The sequence below is a fragment of the Gossypium hirsutum genome, chromosome A11 (assembly GCF_007990345.1).
Source record: "Gossypium hirsutum isolate 1008001.06 chromosome A11, Gossypium_hirsutum_v2.1, whole genome shotgun sequence".
NCBI lineage: Eukaryota > Viridiplantae > Streptophyta > Magnoliopsida > Malvales > Malvaceae > Gossypium > Gossypium hirsutum.
In genome coordinates this window covers 111,672,282-111,686,264 of record NC_053434.1, presented here as the reverse complement: position 1 = coordinate 111,686,264, position 13,983 = coordinate 111,672,282, and the positions used below count along the sequence as shown (strand labels likewise).

At 34.8% G+C, this 13,983-nt stretch overlaps 1 protein-coding gene and 1 pseudogene across 3 annotated transcripts; both read right to left on the bottom strand.

Moving 5' to 3' along the window:
- Positions 1-1,404: 1,404 nt before the first annotated feature.
- Positions 1,405-3,715, bottom strand: LOC107955693 (mevalonate kinase-like; annotated as a pseudogene).
- Positions 3,716-6,215: 2,500 nt separating this feature from the next.
- Positions 6,216-8,610, bottom strand: LOC107887653 (amidase 1). 3 transcript variants are annotated; one of them, XM_041079855.1, is made up of 10 exons: positions 8,361-8,550; positions 8,010-8,189; positions 7,807-7,931; positions 7,597-7,722; positions 7,330-7,512; positions 7,096-7,240; positions 6,832-7,000; positions 6,727-6,755; positions 6,621-6,650; positions 6,216-6,519 (listed from the first exon to the last, which is right to left on the bottom strand). In XM_041079855.1, the coding sequence occupies exons 1-10, from the start codon at positions 8,468-8,470 to the stop codon at positions 6,516-6,518; spliced, it is 1,101 nt and encodes a 366-aa protein (XP_040935789.1). In that variant the 5' UTR covers positions 8,471-8,550; the 3' UTR covers positions 6,216-6,515. The 3 variants fall into 3 exon arrangements, with proteins under 3 accessions (XP_040935789.1, XP_016667393.1, XP_016667389.1); XM_016811904.2 differs by having other exon boundaries at positions 6,621-6,755; positions 8,010-8,162; positions 8,361-8,610; XM_016811900.2 differs by having other exon boundaries at positions 6,621-6,755.
- Positions 8,611-13,983: the final 5,373 nt, after the last annotated feature.

Below are 13,983 nucleotides of genomic sequence, written 5' to 3'. Positions count from 1 at the left end.
CCCAGGCAGGGTCTTACACGAATCAAATACGATGCCAATGTCCCAGACATGGTCTTACACGTAAACACAAGTCGATGCCGACGTCCCAGACGTGGTCTTACACGATAACATATATCGAAAATCCTATGTCATGACATATGTATCCTATCTATTCCTAAGGTTCGTACGGCTTTCGGACAACGTATCTCGATCGAATCAAACACGAAATAAAACTTCCTGGCTTATCACAAATTCGGCCAATACACATATATATCCACAAAATTCAATTCAACAAATAACATTTATATATTTTCAAATTCAACAACATTTATATGCTAATAGACTTACCTCGGATGTCGTCGACTATTAAATCGGCTACTCGACCACTTTTGTCTTTCCCCGATCCAAATCTGATTTCTTTAATTCTTGATCTTGAATTAAGCTTCAAAATGGCCGAATGTTTCATGCTTTCAAACCTTGTTTTTCTTTTCTACATTCGGTGAAGAAAGATGAAAATAAAATGGTGGCTTTTAATGTTTTGTTTTATTATAACATATATTATTATATTATTATTATTTTAACTTTTATTTATATATATATAAATCCCATATCATCATTATGCCATCCACTAACTATTATTATTGGCTAAATTACAACATAAGGCCTCCAACTTATAAAGACAACAACAATTAGGCACTTTCTTAATTAACCATCAAATTTTCATTTTACGCGATTAAGCCCTTTTTTTTCAAATTAAGCACACAAACAATAAAATTAATTCACGAAACTTTCACATATGTAATTTCACACATCATTAACACAGAAAATAATATTAAAATATTTTTTTAGACTCGAATTTGTGGTTCCAAAATCACTGTTCTGATGAGGGTCAAAATCGGGCTGTTACATTGCGGGAAAAGAAAACTTAAATATAGGTCTTTAGCATGAGGCCAAAAGATTACAGTGAACTCAAATTCAAAACAATGGACTAATGTTACCTAGGAGAATGGAAGCAGCTATAGCAGTGTTGTTTTCTGCAGCAGTTGTTTGCTTCATTTTGGATATATAGCACAGTACAGAAAATAAATATAAACAGAAGTAGCTATAACACAGTCTTCATGTTGTTATTCGGAGGAAAATCTAACTGCGATTTTCAAATATGGGGAAGGAAATCAGGAACATCCATCAAAAGAAATTTGAACATCCACAATTACTCCTGGTAGCTCTGGTTTATGTTGTCAAAGGGAATAAGTGAATTCATACGAGATTCAATAAATTATAAATTAAGGAGCAAAAGATATGATCGAAGTGTAATAATGGTTTATAGAAATCACCAGTAGAAACACAAACGAGCATTTTCTAATTGAAACATAAATGGCACAGGTATATATAAGCAAATTAAAGAGAACTAGAATGAGGATACAATTAGGTAAAAGTAAGCATACAACCTCCACCACCAGCTCCTGTCAACTTGGAAGCTAGTTTATACTTCATTACTATTTGAAGAATAGTTTCTTTAGATGCATGGGTAACACCTATAGATAGGAACAAACCCTGATTCGTTTCCATTAACTCTCTTAGCCTTTCTTCATTTGCAGTTACAGATAAATCATCTATAGTATGTGACTGGATAATCGTAGACCATTCCTTGTTAATAGATTCAATAACACATAACACAAGGCATCGGGATGCCTTGATTTCCTTGCTGAAACATTGGCAACCAATGCATTTGTATCTCTCCCAACTTTTGTGTTGGTAATCAGCATTCTCAATGGCATGTTGGAATCGATACCAGTCATACTACCTCACTTGTATCTTATCACGTTGTCTGTCCCATGAAAAAGAGAAATTAATCAATCACGTAGATATTGATAAAAAATAAACAATGATGCTTACCAAGTTAGATACCAAATGTGCTAACTGAGTTGTCAACACCAAAGGGTTTCCCATAAATTATCTTCTCCTATTCAAAAGCCCATTTATTCACCATTTCCAACACCAGTTTCCTTTAACATCAACCACTCTTTTTGGCTCATATCCAATTTCATAGAATCAGAAAAAGCTGGTAGATCTGTTGAAAGCGCAACACAATATGCAACTGATAAGCCAAGAGCAGCACCTAATGGAAGCTCAGAAGTTACAATAATTGTACCTGGCTTAAACCTAACTCATACAGTCACTGAGTCCATAACTAGACCATCGATACTCAACATGAAAAAGAGTTACATTGAAACATCAAACTTACATCGAAACATCAAACAACATACATACCCTAGGATAGAGGTGTAGAGCCAAAGAAATGCACAAACACCTGAAGCAAGACCAATCCTTGTCTCAGGGAAACTTTGCTCATCAACTAGAGAAGTAATAGATTTAACAGTTTCCAATGAGCATAATGTAGGTGTCGAAGAAAATAGAGGTGTAGAGCCAAAGAAATGCACAAACACCTGAAGCAAGACAAATCCTTGTCTCAAGGAAACTTTGCTCATCAACTAGAGCAGCAATCGATTTAACAGTTTCCAATGAGCATAATATAGGTGTCGAAGAAAATAGAGAACCCAAGTGAGATAACACTTCTTTGATTCTTTTGATTGGCCATGAAAAGTCTAATCCAACATCCTCGAGCTAAAGTCTTATTGGATCTTTATTCTCTATGGAACAAAATCAAACGCAATGAAATGAAATAAAATAAAGTCAAGGAAGATCCCCTCATCAATCATCATCCAACAAATTACATGAAAAACAATAGAAAGAAAGTAAGAAACAAGCAAAAAGTGGGAACTCAATTATAATTTTTTATGATCTCGAGAGGGTGTTTGACAATCATCATTTAAACAATCTCAAAAAGATCAATAGTTACATACTTACATATCATGTGAATAAATAAAGAAAGAGAGATATATATACTAGAGTGAAGACGAAGAGAGACAACAATATAGAGATCAATGGAGGAAGCAATAGCAGTATACCCATGAACCACGGCATGTTCACTGGCGAGAATAAATTGATGATGATTATTGGGTTTCTTCCATGTTAGTATCGACCCGATTAAGCAACAAGTAAAAAAAATTAGCGGAATAAATTGAGAATTGAACTCATAAATTTTTAATGTGTGAAAACTCGTCCAAAGAGGATAAAAAAGTATGGACAAAGTTTAACTAGAAGATTATTTCTCAAATTTGACTGAAATATGAGTCATACTTAACAAATCTCCACATTGACTCATATTTCCACAACGCCATCTTTGCCAAAGCCTGCCACGAATCTATCTTGAACTATGTAAGGAATTAACTGAGTTGAATCTATGCTTAGAAACTGGAAGACTTTTAGCCTTCAACTTGTAAATTGCCAAATCAAAACTAACCTGGGTTTGATTTTTACGAACACAGTGCCTTAACTTTTCAAAACCTGCATCTAAAAGAGAACATCTCTTCAACGAAACGGTCATACATTTTTCCCTCCTATGACCAAGTTGCCTCCGCTTCAAATAAGTTGATTTTGACTCTGTAACGGACAAGGGACGTCCGATTTCATCGGTCACTATAGAACCTTTCAGAATATAAAGACTGCCAGTTATTTTACCTTTTAAAAAAACGAGAGCTTTGCGAGATACTTTAATGTTGCTCGACTCGATATTAATTCTGCATCCTTTTCAAGTCTAAAATACTCAATGAGATGAAATTCTTTCGTAAATCAGTTACATACCTGACATCTGAGAATGTTCTAATTGTCCCATCGTGTACCTAATTTTAACAGTACCAATACCAATTACCTTACTAGATGAACCGTTTTCCATGCGCACAACTCTACCTTCAACCAAATTGTATGTGGAGAACTATTCTCTATTGGGACACATATGGAAAAAACATCCCGAATCTAATACCTACTCAGACGTGAGCTTGGAGTTATCGCTCGTTGATACTAACAAGAAATCATCACTGCTTTCATTGGCCAAATTAGCACTAGCTACATCTTCCTCGTTACTCTCAACAACTCTTTTATTTCACAATTTATAACAATCTACTTTGATGTGACCTAACTTTTTACAATAGCGACACTTTTTTGTCTTGTTTCTTTGATGCTACCAAAACGAAAACTTGCTTATCTACCTTGCTATCCAAACCAAACTTATTGTCGAGTTTGTCTCTGCTCAACAAATGACCCTTCACATCTTCAAACAAGAGTCTGTCTCTGCCATAAATCAAGGTCTCCTTGAAAGACTTATATGAAAGGGGTAAAGAGCACAATAATAGCATAGCCTGATCTTCATCGTCAATATGAACCTCAACATTCTTGAAATCATTTAAAAAAGTAAAGAATTGACTGATGTGATCTCTAAGAAGCTCACCTTCGTTCATGCGAAACGTAAATAGACGTTGTTTCAATACTAAACAGTTAGCCAAAGACTTAGTCGCGTAAAGAGTTTCTAACATTTTCCACAAGGCAGATGAGGTTTTATCCATCAATACCTCCTGCAATACCGTATTCGTGAGACACAACTGGATTGCAGACAAGGCCATTTCATCAAGCTCTTCCCATTCTATTTGATTTAGATTCTCAGGTTTTTTCCCGGTAACAACCTTTTTAAGCCAGTTTGAACTAGAATTTCCGTAATCCAAATTTACCACAAATTGAAATTTGTCTCACCATCGAACTTCTCAATTTCAAACCTTGTTGCTGCCATATCTGAATGGGTTGATCTATGAAAATTGAGGTAGCTCTGATACTACTTGTTAGAATCGACCCGATTAAGTAACAAGTAAAAAAAATAGCGAAATAAATTGAAAAATTGAACACACAAATTTAATGTGGGAAAACCCCTCCAAAGAGTATAAAAAACCACAGGCAAAGATAATTTGACTATAATGGAAAAAGAATGAAGAGTACAAAAGATGGAGATAAAAAAACTAAACCCTGAAAACCTGAAAACAAAGAACCCTCAAAACATAAACACAAAATTCTCTAAATGTGTTATGAGTTCTAATATCTAATGGGTGTTTTTTCTAAGGTTGTAAAAGAGTCTATTTATAGGCTAAATTCATAGGTCAAATAATAATAAAATAATCTAAACTAATCAGTGTTTGATTGAAACAAATAAACAGAGTTTAACTAGAAAATTATTTTTCAAATTTGACTGAAATATGAGTCATACTTAACCTTCCAAAATCAACTTCTTTTCTTTTTTAAGATAAAAGAGACTTTGAAAGTTAAGTGATGGTGTGGAAGGTTGGAGCAAATATTGAAAAGGAAACAAGGCAGCTCGGTGGCAGCCGTGGATTGACCTAGGAGGCGGAGGAGGTGGCTAAGCAAAGGAAGTTGAAGACACTTCTCCGCGCCAATCAAACCAGAATGAATTCTTGTCTTATTTGCTCGTCTGCTTGTGTTCTTTTAACTTGAGATTAAAGTCATGCCCACGAGACTTACTGGCGCGTGAATTTCTCAATGTTAATTTGGCAAGTTAAGTTTTATTTTTTGTTATTTTAAGATTGGTCTAATGCTGCTCAAAGTCTCTTTACTCTTCTCACATCTATAATATGGTCCCTCTTCTCCTTTTGTTTTTATAAGTTACAAGTTCCAACCTAGTTAATATAATAAATTATTATAAGCATCTGAGTGAGATTTAAATACAAGATCTCAAAGTTTGTAGGACCACTATTTCTGCCTTTTCCTCTTCTTTTAATCCCATAAATTTATCCCTCTACACTTTTGTTTCAATAAAACTCAATTGATAATATCTAAAAAAAATTCATTAAATTGGATTATGTGACATTTTTAAAATAATTTAAAAATTGATAAAGTTGTCAGCTTAATGTCATGTGAAAACCATAAAAGCAAAGAAAAATATCGACTTTTACCTTGCTTTTCTAAAACAATGATGAAGATCCTCACAATTCTATGTTCAGAATAAAAAACCTTAGAATCCCATATTTAATATTTTTCTTTTGTTTATGTGGCCTTCCATATGTATAAAATTCGGATTTCATTGATGGTGTGTGTTATCAATTGAACTTTAATTATCATATCATGAGAGTAAAAGGATTAAACTAATGTGATTAAAAGTAGATGATTCCAAAGTGCAAAGAGTATAAGGATAAAAAGCATAATTAGAACTTTAAGATTTGGGAAGTTAACTTTTTTTAATTAACATAAGAAGAGCAGCAAATGTTGTTTTTGTCAAAATAATCAAATCCACATTGAAAATTTTAATGGTGTAATGGGCTTCAAAATGTTGTAGGTTGGTGAGAAAATGAAAATCAAATTCTTACTGGTTATCCTCAAAGGAGTACCAAATATTCTAACAATTAAATATTAAATTTTTTTTATTCGAATCTTATACTAGTTTCAGAAATTATGTAGAAGAGAAAAGACTGGAAAAGAAATGAAAGTTCAGTTAGTAAATTTCTCGGCAAATCCAGCTTCTTCTTGAATGGTATCATAAAAAGCCTCAACTAGATTCAGCAGAAAAGCATCTGAACCATGTTTTGCTAGCAAGGAGATTGATACAGGCAGATTATTATGCATCCCCAACGGAATACTCACCTGTAAAAAAACAAGAAGAAGATGATCATTTTGATATTTTCAGGACCTTTTTCTTGTGTTCTGTTTTGTGTGTGTGTATGTGTCTGAGAGAGAAAGAGGACCTGACAGAATCCGGATACTCCGGCAATGGATAGCAAGCTGAAAGCTCTAGCACGAAACACTTCGAGCGAGGCCAAATCCGTCTGTAGCTTTGGTGGATCACCTGGAACTGTAGGAAGAACAAGGATGCCTTCATCCTGAAGAAACTAAACATCAGTGCTATGAAGGAATTACAATCTTTGTTGCTCTTTTGGCAAGTTTGTTGTTAAGTACCTTAAGAAGATCTGTAAGAGCAGCACGTAATTCAGTCTGAACGGAGCGGCAGATGCCGATGTTTTCTTCTGGTGATCTAACGGCATCCCATATACGTTTGGATAGTCGGGGGCCTAAATTAGGATTCACCGTCGTGAGCCATTCGGCATGGTTTTTCTTGAATTCGCACCTATGAAATGAAACACAAAACAAAGTTCAGGAGTCCATTTAAGGATCGGCATTCAGGTTGACTGAATCGGTTAAAAGTTCCAGGATGCTTTGCACCTTTGAAGCAATCGCATCGAGCTTGAAAGGGCGGCCAATGACGGTATATTATATGCATGATCGTTCCCCTTGGCCATGAAATGATGCAAACTTGGTACTTTTTCCTTCACATAGTCTCCAAGATTTACATGCTTTAGAATTGAACCTGCAGTGGTAAATGTATAAAGTGCATCTGACCTGAATAAACTCTACCATCTCAATACCATAAATGAGTTTTTGCAGTTTGATTATTACCTCCAACGAGCTTCTCTATTGATTTTATGAGAACTCCAGTTGTTCGAGCACTTGGAATGCTCGACAAACTGAAGCAATCTTCTGGAATAAAAATCTGACTAGGTGTGACAGGGTTGACATTAGGTAAATGCAGCAGAGCACGTCCAACTCGGTTTAAAACTGTAGGATCTCTAGCAAACCATCCTACACTAGAAATAATGTTCGAAGAATGACTCGTAAAATCGACCAGTTCGACAACTTACACAGGATCTCTCAACCATTACTTACCGACAGTATCAAAACTCTGAGCCATTGGAATAACTCCAGAAGTACTAATGGCATCATGTGAAGGCCTAAACCCGAGAATCCCACAATATGATGCAGGAACTCTCACACTTCCTCCGGTGTCGGATCCTATTTAAAAGACCGAAACAAACTTCAAATAAAACTATGGAGGAAACTAAGAAATCGAGTCCTTGTTAAAGAAGGAATTTCCACCTAAGGAGAAGTCGACCAGCCCTGCGCCTACTGCAACAGCAGAGCCACTGGAAGATCCTCCAGGTACTCTATCTGGTGCACATGGATTTGTGGGAGTGCCATAATGTATGTTTTCTCCATTTATACTGAAAAACAAAGGGGAACAGTTTAGTCACATATATAGGTGGCAAATATGGAAAGAGATTGGACTTGAAAATTCTAACCAGTATGCCATTTCATCCATGATAGTCTTGCCAACACAAGTGGCACCTCCTTCTAAGACATCGAGCACAGCTGGTGCGGTCAATGTGGCGGCTGAATGAGTCCTTTTCCAGTCAGGGTTTCCAAACCCAGTCACATATCCATCCACATCAAATCTATTTCCATGTTTTAACATGTAGATACTCGCATAAACAATTGGACAGATAAGCTTTATATTGATAAAGTTGAAGACCCCAAGAGGAAACAATGGGTATATGAGCATTAAAGAACATCAGAACAAGGAGCATGCTTTGAGCTATATCCAATAACCATAATCATAGAAAATAAAGATTATTAAATTGAAATTGACTTACATGTCTTTAACAGCAAAAGTGAGGCCACTAAGGGGAAGTTGCTGAGAGGAAGAAGTTGGTTGGAGAATAAATTTCTCGACGAAGGCTCCTGATTCCGAGGTCTTAGCCATATCCGTAACTGTTCTTTCTCCACGTTATGAAGTATTTTTCAGCCAGAGATAAGTGAATTTTGTGAACTGGCGTCAGTTTGAAGATAAATGCTCTCTTAGGTTGCCTTGTCAGCACAACATGATTTTTCTCAAAGAGTATCATTACTCTTTTACCCTTTTTGTCCCTTGTATAGTAGCTGGCTTTTGACAGTTAAAAGAAAGGTTACAAAGATGATATTTTTCTGTAGTTTGGTTGCAAAAGATATTATTGATAAGATGAGACCCAAATTACTAAAGATTTGAGTAGCAAAACTCACATTATAACACCTCTTACTCACATCATTGGCCATCTTTAAATATATTTTGGACCTATTATCATATAACCAACTCCATCAAACATCATAATTATCATTTTTAGGACATAAAATTTATTTTATAATTTTAAAAATTTTATACATTTTCTATTTCTCACTATTTACCCTAATCTTAGGTAATTAAAAAAATAAAGTTAATTTATCTTTTTAAGGTACTGATAATTGTACCAAAACTTCATTGTCTTTTTTTTATATATATATATTTTGCGTCTTAGCAAATAAGAATAGTTTTGTTAAGTTGAAGAGACGTTATAATATAAAATGTTGTGAAAAGAAAATAAAAAGGAAGATTAGAACAAATTCTGAAAACCAAATAAGGTGGTAAGTGGTGATGATGGGAATGATGAATGGTCAAGACAATGATATCTGTAATCAGACCAATTTGCCCGGGCCCACCAAATAATAAAATTAACAGTCCCAAAGTCCTTACAAGCCTAATATGGCCCAAATTCCAAATAGCCCAAATTACAAACAAACTCTAGCCCAACTAGCCCTAAACCTATTTTCAAAAAAAGATAAAACCCTTGTCACCTAGTGTCGCCCCTAGCCTCTGCCGATGTCAGCACCGCCTCTGCCACCACCCTCAAGTTGCACCTGTAAGATAAACACGCAAACAACAGTGGCAACAAACAGTAAAAATAGATTAAAAAAGACATTGTAAAATGGCTATAAAAGCCATTACAAATCGAATGTAATTTTTTTTAGACACAAGATTGAATACAAAAAAAAAAAAAACAGGCAATCTAATCCAAAAAAAGAGAAAGAAATTAAGAAATAAATAGCAATCTAAGAGGTGATTTTCTTTTTTTTCTTTTCTACTTCAAATATAAATCTATATGTATATAAATATATAAAAAACCGAATATAAAGGAGAAAGATCGGAGCCTTTTACCATTTTTCAGCCGGTGATCGACAGATCAGCGCTCGGGAGGCTGAGGGGAAGAAAAAATGTGACTTTTGGCCTTCCCGCCGCCATAGATGACGGTGCTTACGCCAGCGACCGATGGTCGACATGGTGGCCGATGGCTGGAGCCATGGTCGGAGAAGGGACTGAGAGAGAAAGAAGAGAGTGTAACAGCCCGATTTTGGGCATAGTCAGAATAGTGGTTTCGGAACCACTAATTCAAAGTCGGAGAAATTATTTTAATATTATTTTATGTGTTATAGCATGGTTATATGAATGTTTGAAAATTTTGGTGAACTAATTTTGGCGATTTCTTGCTTAATTTCGAAAAAGGACTAAATTGCATAAAGTGCGACAGATTTGTTTTACTAGCTGAAAGTGTTAAATGGCTATGAAACATTAAATTAGAGGTCATTATTCAGTAAATAGACCACAAATATATTAGTGGCTAGACATGGAGCCTTAATTCATGGAATGGTCAAATGTTAGGTGACTTAATTGATAATAAAATATTAACCTAAAAGGCTAGCTATCATCTTTTTCATTTTCTTTTCTTCTACACTAAAAATTTCAGCAAAGAGGGCATTTTGAGAGCTCAAAATTTCAGCAACTTCTATCCCTTGCAAGTAAGTGATTTTGATGGTCATTTTTGTTGATTTTTGTGTTTTTAGAACCCTTATAGCTTAATCTAGCTAATGAGGGGACTACGTTGCAAAATGGTTGATAGTCTAGAGTTTTACCATGAGAGGATTTGTGATGTTTGCTGAGTATTTATCGAAAATAAATCTTGGTTGTTAAATAAACAACTTTTGTGAAATGAGTTTTCATTAAAACACCTAAAATGACCATTTTGTGAAGTTTATAAAATAGGTTGTAAATGTGTGAAATAATTGAAAATTTTGAGTTGCTATAAGAGTAATAAAGGTTTGGCTAGGCTTGTTAAAGGAGGAAATTTGATTAAAATCATTTGACGAGCCTAGGGGCAAAATCGTAACTTTGTGAAAGTCTAAGGGCAAAATGGTTATTTTACCAAAGTAGGTATTTTGGAATGTCTTGTTTAATGTGATGATTAAATAAATAAATTTTGTCATTATAGATCAAGAAATACGGAATCCGGACTTAGACCAGGGAAAACCAAGCTAGTGGACTAAATCAAACTAGTCGCCCATATTTTGCATACCGAGGTAAGTTCGTGTGTAAATAACGTACTTTATATTATGTAACTAATAATCGATGTTGAATGAGTTGTTTAATTAATGTTACAAATATGTCCAAAGAGACTTGATGTGGTAAATTCCCGTTTGAACCCTAGGAATATTAGGATACCGAGGTCATGACGCTGGGGTATATGTGAGCCAGTGTAAGACCATGTTTGGAACGTAACATCGGGACTGTTACAACAGCTAGTGTAAGACCATGTCTGAGACATGGCATCGGCCTCAATATGTGAGCCAGTGTAAAACCATATTTGGAACATAACATTGGCATTGTTAAGAGAGCTAGTGTAAGACCATGTCTGGGACATGGCATCGGCCTCAATATGTGAGCCAGTGTAAGACCATGTTTGGTACATGGCATTGACATTATTACGAGAACTAGTGTAAGACCATGTCTGGGACATGGCATCGACATCTTACCTTTTTTGTATGAAGCTTCTTAGGTATCCTTTAGTATTCCAACTGGCTCAACGAGTAAATTAAAGATTTTATCTAGATAAGAAAAGTTATGATTATGTTGTAAGTGGTACAGGTTCCTATATGAAACTCATGAGAAATGAGCATCGGTTTATATTATATGAATAGTGAGGATAAAAATGAGTAAGTTATGCCTATAATCATATGAAAATTTTGTGTAAGTTTATAATATATTGTGCGTGTGATAGTGCATGATTGATGTTATTACTTATTTACATGCAAACTTACTAAGCTTTGTGCTTACTCCATTTCCTTTCTATTTTCTTATAGCATCACCAAGCTAACTCGGGGATCAAAAGACGTTGGAAGCTCGATCACACTATCAATCAGAATATTTGGTATAGTTAGATTTATCATTTTGAGTATGGCATGTATAGGGACTTGGTCTTTTTGCTAAGTGTCATATTATTTTAGCCAAATATGTTGGCTTGTCATGAAGGTTGATTCATTTTGTATAAGGCCATGGATGTTGGCTAATATTTTTTATTGTTAAATGTAGTTGATGAAGATTTCCATGGATGTGGTTATTGCATGGTTTGTATTGATAAGTAGGAGATGTTGTATGTGATAGAAAATAGCTTAGAATCAATGTGTGGATGTTTGGTTGTGGCTGTTTTGGTTATGTGTTTATGCTTGGATTGGTAATCTTTGATGTTGTATAGGTTGGTGCAAGTAAGGGTGGCAAAAAAGCTTGGTAGATAGCCTTGTTTTTGTCTACCCAGGCAGACACACGGGCGTGTGTCTAGGCCGTGTGTGACACACGGTCTGCCCCATGGGCGTGTAGTCAGGCCGTGTGTCCCCTGCACCTAAACTTGGCAAAACAGAATCCCCAGTAGTACCCACACAAGTAGAGACACGGCCGTATGTCTCAACCGTGTGGAGGATACTGTAGCACATGGGCATGTGTCCAGGCTGTGTGAAGTCTGTACTTAAATGTGAAATTAAATTCGTCACACGGCCTAGCACACAGGCATGTGCCTTGGCCATGTGCCCTAAATAGTTGATGACGTCAGAAACAGAATGTCAATGTTTTAATGCACGGGCTGAGACACAGGCGTGTCATGGTCGTGTGAGGGACACGGGCCATGGACACGGGAGTGTGCCAAGTTGTGTGAAAACCCCTATAGGTTGGAATTGAGAAATAAATCTACACAGGCCATTAACATGGCCAAGTTAAGAGAACACATGGGCATGTCGCCCTTCCACACAGGCGTGTGCCCCTGTTTGCATTGAAATTTTTCAAAGTTTTCTAAAGTGTCCAGTTTATTCCTGAATCGTTTCCAAAGCGTGTTTTAGGCCTCGTAAGTCCATATTAGGGACGTTAAGAGGAAGTTTGAAAGTTTTAAATTTTAGCGAAATTTTATGACTCGAAAATGTTTGTATGCATGTGTTTAAGTCTAGTAATGCCTGCATAGGATACGGGTAAGGGGTGTTACAGGGAGAAAGCATTTTTCTGATTTTTTTTTGAACTGGAGGTGAAAATGATATTTTTAAATTTTTTTTACTTATATAGGCCCCCAAAACAACTTGTTTTGGGACTGGCCTCAAACACCCAAAATAGCGTCGTTTTGAGCCTTAACCCGATTTCGACCCGACCCAGAGCCTAGGATCCGTGTGTTTTTTTAACGGAATAACTAATTGCACTTTTAGCCCTTCCGCTTTTTAATGGTTTTGCAATTAAACATTTTATATCTTTAATTTTTACCCTATTAGTTTGTTCCAATTTCATTTAGTACTTATGTGAACGATGCTGTTTTGGAGAAGAAGGGAGAATTTCTCATTTTGGTCCCTCCTTGTTATTCGCGCGTTCAACTTGGTCCTTTTCCTTTCTATTTAGGTCTGATTTGCCCCAAATTTTTGTTTTAAAATTCAATTTAGTCCTTTCTTTATTATTTTTGCTACTTTATTATTAAATTAATTAGTTTAATATTATTATTATATTTTCTTTTTTGTATTTACTTATTTGTTTTATTATCATATTACTAAATTAATTAGTTTTGCAACATTATTGCTATTATTATTTTTTTTTATACATATTTATTTACCTAAAATTTTTTATATACATACATTTATCTTATTTTATCATTTATCTATTTATATCCTTTTATATAATTTTAAAACTTTAGTTTATTTATTTATTTTATTATTATATTATTATTAATATTATTATTCTTAAATTGTTTTACACCATATTTATTTATTTATGTAATATTAGGTCTTTATCTTCAAATTTTTAATTTGGTATTCTTATTATTTGTTATTTTATTTCTAGCCTGTTTATTTTATTTTATTTCTGTTTTTTATATTGTCATTTACATTAACATACTTATTATTCTATTATGCACGCAAACACCGTGACCCATTTTACATTTCACCACAAAACTGCGTTACATTTTACGCGATGCATTAAAAATTTTGCTTTTAAACTAAGCAATGATTCATGTTTTTAAAATTTGAAAGTTCGTTCTCTAACTTACGGGGTTTCAATTTTCTCGATAAATCTGAATAAACGAATATTTTTTTAAAAAAATTGAATATTAAATAATCTCAGGAATCAAGAAA